Source organism: Apostichopus japonicus, chromosome 17 (assembly GCF_037975245.1).
Source record: "Apostichopus japonicus isolate 1M-3 chromosome 17, ASM3797524v1, whole genome shotgun sequence".
Classification (NCBI taxonomy): Eukaryota; Metazoa; Echinodermata; class Holothuroidea; order Aspidochirotida; family Stichopodidae; genus Apostichopus; species Apostichopus japonicus.
The window spans coordinates 17,650,816-17,658,530 of record NC_092577.1 but is presented as its reverse complement, the minus strand read 5'-3'; the positions used below and the strand labels follow the sequence as shown (position 1 = coordinate 17,658,530).

Sequence of the window (7,715 nt, the reverse complement as noted above, 5' to 3'; positions counted from 1 at the left end):
CGCAAGTATGAAAGTTGATACTCGCGAAGGTATATATACATGATGTAGTTAAACTGCATATATTCACGCAACCCGATAATAATTGAATAAATGGCGTTCCATAACAGTGATTCGCATAGTGCCGAAGTTACTATTGACGCGTTTAAAATTTCACAGTGTTATTTGGCAGCCTAAGAACGGTTTATATACGAATTGTATGGCAAATCAACAAACCTATTCAATCCAAAGGTACAAACAACATAGAGAGAAATATATTCGTTTGCTCCTTACTCTGTTTGGAAGAAAATTTGATAGCGTACCCAGGCTAAATGATGCGAAATCATTTGAAGCCGTTCTCTCATTTATATGCAAATATATCAAGTTTAACAACATCATCCCACGTTTAAGAACAATGAATTTGACAGTGTGATCTCATTAATATTCATAATATAGGCACCGAGAACAACGGGGTTCTTGTTCTGACTATGACGCATTTACATACTGACAATAATGAACATGTCATTCCCATACTAGAACTAAATATTACGAAATTATATGAAATCACACCCCACATTTATATCTAAATGAATCATATATCATACATCACACACACTTGTCATCACCTAATAACATTTGGGACTTGTGGTTGTAGAAAAACTAAATTTTTGAAGATTTTCAGGTGTAACCCCTTGACCTCATTAATATTCATTTATAATCACCATAACAATAGGGTTCTGTTTAATCACTCTATAGCATCTACGTATCGAGTTATTGCGTACCCAAGCTAGCCATCACAAACGCACACGCCGACCTGAATGCACGTATGTCTTTCATTTCAACGAGAAACTATAAAAAAAAACATACTTAAAGAAAACATGAAATGTTGTGAACGGTTAACACTAATTTTATAGCCGGGACAGTGTCCGAACTTCTTCGATAAGAAGAGGTGAATGAAAGGGTATGGTTGCATAAAACTGAGTCGGTCAAACCGACAACTTACCTATTAACTTGCAGATGTTTTACCTTCGATAAATGATGATGACGACGACGATGACAACGACGACGATAATTTTTTATATATCGCATTATACCGACGGTCTCAATGCGCTTTACAAGAAACAGAAATACAGCATTGTAGAACAAAAACTGAAAGATGCACGAAAGGTTCGAAAAAATAACAGAAAATAGATTATAAATCAACCTTTACATAGCAATTTCTTCATTTAGCATGTTTTAATAGATTGCAGACTCAAATAATGGAGACGTTATGGTTTAAGCAAGGCATAGTAACCATATCAGTTGGAAAACTGGTGTAAATGTAGTTTCGGATCTCCATCTACATGGAATGAAGGTAACTGGAAGCTGAATTACTCTGTTAAACGAAGCTTAGTGTAAGAACTTTATATTTGGATACATTTATAATACGATGAACGTGGGTATTACTGAAGCATTATTGTCCAATCTCTTTCCAATCTCTAGTAGGATATCTGCCCCTCCAAAACAGACTTAAACGTGCTTTAGGGTAACATTGGACTATCATTTACTTTGTGCTGAAACAAATTCCTCGAACAATTTCTTATTATCTATCAATTGCAATGAACCTAAATGTCCAGATCTGCTGTACCTAAGACTACGTGCTTCCTAAACCATATTTTGCATGGCCGATTGTTTAGTTAGCCTATGAATCAATGTAAGCCGGTAAAGCCAAGCTCATTGTAAAGCAATTCCCTTTGAACTTTGTTGAGCACAAGTCCTTCCCAAATTCTCAAGATATGTGGAAGAAAATATTTGTACCTCCCTCTTATGCAACCTCTTTTAATATGGTAGTAATAGTCTGTGTATGCAGATGACACTTTTCTTGGAGAAAAAGGATAATTTTTGTTTAATGGATATTCCCATGCTCCTCTATGCAAAATGACAATATTGTATGGTGGTCCCGGTACGATATTTTCAAACGGTAGGTTACAATGCCAACACTTATAACGGTCCTTTCTCACATTTTCCTTAGTAATTACTGTGAACGGTTCGTTGTTGTGATAATATTTTGTGAAGGTTGCTAAGTAATCCCCATCCGAAGCACTAACCGTTTCAATTCTCGATGCTGACGCTCTCGGACGTGTTTTGGGTCTCCCTCCCTTTTGCCCAACTCCAGGTTTATTTCTGCTTAGAAGGGCAGTTTTGTTTGAAGTTAATGGCTGTCTTTTCAACCATTCCAAGTGAGTAAGGAGCATGTTCGCTTTGTACGCAACAGCCAAGCTATGCATGCACGCGGTCTTTGACTTGTATCCACGACAATCACATGTTACATTTCTCATATTCACAGTGCAAGTGTACAATGCACTGCTACGTTTGGAGTGGACCAGATACTGATGCAACCCATTTTTCGATGGCTTACGACTGATCATATTCCTAGTGTTTAGTAAATCTTCTGCCCCTGATATCATGAGAAGAACTGTTTCAAGAGGTACTTCCCTTTGGACAAATATGGCTTGTACAGTTTCATGTGGAAGTATGACATCTAAAGTGGTGCATTCCAAAGCGTTTTCCGTTGCATTTTCTGATAATGCGATTGGTTTCTTCTTCTTTGCATCCTTGACTCCGATGCATTTTGCCTTCTCTAGGAACTTGATTTTGGCGTCCGATGAAGCCGCCGTCCATTGATCCAAGGATACAGCCATTTCACCTTGGACTTGCTTTAGGCGATGATTGAACGCTGCTCAATGCCATTTGTGTTAGGTCTCGTTTCGATCGGGTACCCAGCTTTTCGACGGGCGCCTTTCAATATACGTTTACTAATCATGTCACTTCGTGTAAGTAACCAGCTGTAGGCTTTTCTGTGATACCCATCTGCCTTGTTCAATGCGCTTGTTTCCCAATGAATAAAGTCTTCTCTCAACGATTTTACAAACTCCGACAGATCCTCACATTCAATCAAGCCATCCGCCTTAAAAACTGCATGTACAAACTGTACAGTTTGTGATTTTGGGATGTGCAGATCTTGCTGTAAGTACTTCTGTTGAAAGTGATTGCAACATCGCAGAAGCTTTCCGTATGGTTTCCATGACTTCCATATACTCGTCTCTGCATCGGTAATGATTACAGGTTTGATCTTCTTCTGTTTCAAAACCAACGTTTCACTAACGATGTCGTGTACGATCAACTCATGAACAAATGTAGTCTTTTGTTCGTGGAAAGACACTGCAATCATTACCCATGGGTACCTGCCATCCCGACCTATCAAAGACTTGTCCTGTGTAGCAATTATTGTCACATAAAAGTTATGCTGACCAAATGTAGTATCGACTTCCAAAACAGCCCCGTCTTCAAGAAAACGAGCATTGTTTTTCATGTTTTCTGTTTGGAAAACAAGAGTTATCCCAGGATACCCATGGTGACCAATTAGGGCACCTCGCGGTAGTTCTTCGTTGAAATCAAAAATATCTTGTAGAGGATCCTGAGAACTCTGTCTGTATCGGCAGTTGTACACTGACTTGGGGGAAGGAAGGGAACACGGATCCCTCATCAAGGGGTCATTCTTTTGAAACTCCCGAACGACCGTACTAGGTTTCTCTGTACTTTTAAACCTCTTGACTGCTTCTAAACTGCTGTGTGACAACCTACCAGAGAATGATTTATTGGTTTTACTGTTTCCGTGACCCTCTGGTATGAAGTGTACTGCGGTCACGTGCGCAGGCAATGTATATTGTACAAAGGCAACATCATTAACCATTGCCCCATTTCTGTTGATGATCCAGTTCATTTGTCGTCTAAGTCCATGTTTGGGTATGCTGTAAGTATTCCAGTATAGAAAATATTCATCATCTTGCAGAATATAATCTTTTGTCCTTCCAGCAGACATTTGGACCCTCCGTGTTTTCCCATTCTTATACTTCACGACCCAACGGTAATGCCGGAGCTCTTTAGCATACGTACCATTTCCATCCGCTCTTATGTCTTTATGGTCAATATGTTTGAGATCAAGTAAGAAAATCGCATCTTGGCGCACACACAATGGCCTCCGGGAACATTTCTTGTCCACATGGCGTTCTTGATCAAAAATTAAATTGAACAAGTCATTAGTCGCGTGAGGAACTTTGTTTTTCAACTGAAACACTGGAATTTCTCGGTCCATATGCCAATGTGAATCGTCGCAGAAATAATGACCACTACCAATAGACACATGGCCGTTTATCGATGAGCTTTCAGCTGTTCCTTTTTGTGATGGTTCTTCATCGCTATATGAAATTGACAGGGAGGCATTCAGTGACGACCATGATGTGTTCGATACTTTCTTATGATTTCCTCCAATGAGGATACTTTCTGAAGACTCCTCCGTATTACTAGTAACAGCTAGTTTTCTCCGTTTACATGGAACGTCTTCTTCTTCATTGTCCTCTTTTTCATTCAGAATTTCGCAGATGGATAAACCAATAGTGTTTCCTTCACTGTGGATAACCTCCGGATCGTCTGTCTGAATAGCATCATTCCCAGTTGCATCTCGTCAAATGAGATATTCTGATGTTCATCGTCGATGGGAAGGTCTTCTAACTTGATTTCACTAAGGACCGAGTCAGATGTCATTGACATCTGCGTTGGTAGTATATCTTGTGATGATTTCATCACTGAAAGCTCTTGAGTAACATTTCCCTTGCACCCCATCCTCTTGAATAGCCAACAACATAACGAGGAAACACACGTTTCCTTGTTTGCTCCACTTATAACACCAGCTGTATCACTCCCACTGTATAACTCTCCAATTGGATGGGTATCTACTATCGAGAGATCACCTTTGTGAGGTTTGCAAATGGTAAATATGTAAGGGGGACACATATATAATGCAGCAAAGGGATTTTTGCCGTACAACTCAAGCAGCTTGGCCAACGTCTGGCACAACGTATCCTTTGCCTCTGAGACAGTTTGTTCCTGTTTGCAAACTATGTGTAGCTCAAACTCCTTTGGTTTAATCAACCCTTGTGACAGAAGGACAGCGTAAGCTTCGTCTATACTGTAGTACCTTTCGTGAGATCTTCGGAAAATTCAGTATCAAGTCTTGCATGATAGCAGAAAGATTGAGGGTCTCGTCTGTGGAAGAAGTAGCTCTGTCTGCAATCAACAAGGACAAAAATGAGCAGGCATTCAATGTCTGTTGAAAATGGTCAGTCGGATCAGACATATCCCCTTTTGCGTATGCCTCATCAACTGCGTCTGTCACACTCGCCTGACTGACAAGGAGGGACTGAACTTTTACGTGAGAGTTCAATAATTCTTGTAACACTTGGTCCGCTGACGGTCGAAGCGTTGGTTGAAACTTTGTAGAGGTGGCGAAGAGTTTCGTCAGGGGCTTCCAGCTTTCATTGTGGAATTGATTGTACCTCTCTCATAGTTTTGGGAGTAGTCCTGTCTCTATGCATTCTTTGAAGACATCAACGGTTCGACACCCTTGTCGTTCTTCAATTTCCAGAGCATATGGGTAAGGCAAATCAGGGTTGATAAGAGAAAATAGCGTCATCCCCAATGACCAAAGATCCATATTTTGAAGATCATATAAAGAGGCTCTGTCTGCCCTTCCCAATAAAGCTTCTGGCACCATATACGCCGGTGATCCTCGATATAAGTTGGACGTGCTGGTTTGATTAAGGCTCGATGTTTGCAATAGTGTCGAACGTGATTCTCCAAAGTCTATTAACCTAGCAGTTATGGGTTTCGATGCCCACCAGATTTGGACATCTACGTCAGGAAAGGTTACGTAGTGATTGTTGCTGATGAGTATGTTGTCGGGTTTCAAATCCCTGTGAGCAATTCCTCTCTCGTGTAAAAAGCGTGTACCTGCACAAATATCCTTGGCAAGATGATACTGAGTGTGATGAAATCCTGAAAATTTGTTCAACTTGTCAACAGCTTGCAAATAGTCTTTCAGGCAGTGCACCGGCTCATGACTGATACCAACTTTGCTGAAATCAAAGCTTTCATATCCCAATAACATAGCATGTTCGGTTAAAGAGAAACCATGAATCCGAACAATATTTTCATGTCCAGCTAGTGACTGCAGTAGAGCTGCTTCCTTTTTAAACAAACTTGCTTCCCTTTTTCCTGTGCTCGCAAGTTCTTTAACAACGTAATGTTTCGAACCTTGCTTGACCCGGAATACCTTTCCGTAGGATCCAACACCAATGAGTTCAACATTAGAGAATTGTGACTTAGTAAAAAGTAAAATGAGGCAATCCTGTAAAGCTGTTCAATTCTGCTTCCTGTGCCTCACTTGCCTTCTTCTTTGGTACAGACGGTAGTGGGATGAGGAAAGCCATCATTTCAACTGTAACTAATGAAAGAAATGATAATGGTCATAGCAAAATGTAGATCTCCAATAACCATAACTCTTAGCATATTGAGGAGTCAAGGAAGGCACTTGTTTTAAGTATTTCTACAACTACTTGTTATACTGGCTGTTTTGTATAACTATTTATTACATTGTATAACTGTTTGTTAATTATTCATTAGAAATATTTGTTTAAAACGGATGTTCTAAAGCATTTTGTGGAAATCGAGATGTACGCATTTTTGTCTAGCAAGGAATCTGCAGTTTCAGTTAGCGATGTAATGCGGTCGAACAAACAGAGACACGTGTTGGTAAAAAGTGCTTGAAGTAAATCTAAGACACGCCAGTAAAATACAGACATTTTTCCATGCACAGCTGTCTGTACCTACTGTCAGAGCGATCGGCGAAGTTTCATCTAAGTTTTAAATCAGTCCATACTAAACTAATTGATGGGATAATCTGGTCTCTATCTCATTACTGTCACAATGCCACGGAGCTTTTGCGGTTCTAAGATGTCACTCTCTTTACATTTGAGAATACCATTTCCAAAAAAGGAACCCCCAATTTTTTTTTACAGACCGCTACTTGACAAATTAAAGTCATTCCCCAGTCACGTTGTATAGTAATACCCACACTTTACTACTGCTAATTGTTTTAAAACTTCAGCATAGTTCTACCGTAATGGGAAGTACAGTTTCCCGCCAGATAGTTCTCACAAATTGCTTTCCACGCATGTAGTTTGTCAAATGCTCTAAGAAGTTATTTTGGGAAGAAACCGATTTTGCGCAATGCCAATACGTATACTCATAGCTCTTTTTGTTAGTTGTAGTAGCACTGTCTTCTACAATATGAATACCGATTCTGCGCTCAACCCTCGTAGTACATTACAACTTTACCTGGTTTGTCGTTCTTATACCTATTCTGGGCATTACTTATATTCATACCTGTTCAGATACCGATTCTGCGCATTACGTGTATTCATAGCAAGCTGTTCTGATGCCAATTCTGCGCATTTCGTATATTCATACCTGTTCGGATACCGATTCTGCGCATTACGTGTATTCATACCAAGCTGTTCTGATGCCGATTCTGCGCATTTCGTATATTCATACCTGTTCTGATACCGGTTCTACGCAAATACTTAAAGGATATGAAAATTCAGTGTTTCTGTACTTAATTAATGAGTTATGAAAGATCATCATATGATATCTCACAAGTAAGTATTTTTGTAAGATTCGAGGAGGCTTCCATATTTTATATTTTCCCGCGCTTTAGATCAATTCCCATACCCGATTATATGCCACTCTACTGCCACTGGGCCCCGTAGTGGAGTGTACTGAACTGTACGGTCGCCTTGAAATGAAAGGCACATAAACAACACTATTTTTCGTACTTCCTTTTCTTTTTAATCATATCTTTA

The 7,715-nt window shown here is 39.7% G+C and overlaps 1 protein-coding gene across 1 annotated transcript; it reads right to left on the bottom strand.

Moving 5' to 3' along the window:
• Positions 1-5,011: 5,011 nt before the first annotated feature.
• Positions 5,012-7,224, bottom strand: LOC139954682 (MAP kinase-interacting serine/threonine-protein kinase 2-like). Its single transcript, XM_071954601.1, has 2 exons — positions 7,192-7,224; positions 5,012-6,202 (listed from the first exon to the last, which is right to left on the bottom strand). The coding sequence occupies exons 1-2, from the start codon at positions 7,222-7,224 to the stop codon at positions 5,357-5,359; spliced, it is 879 nt and encodes a 292-aa protein (XP_071810702.1). The 3' UTR covers positions 5,012-5,356.
• Positions 7,225-7,715: the final 491 nt, after the last annotated feature.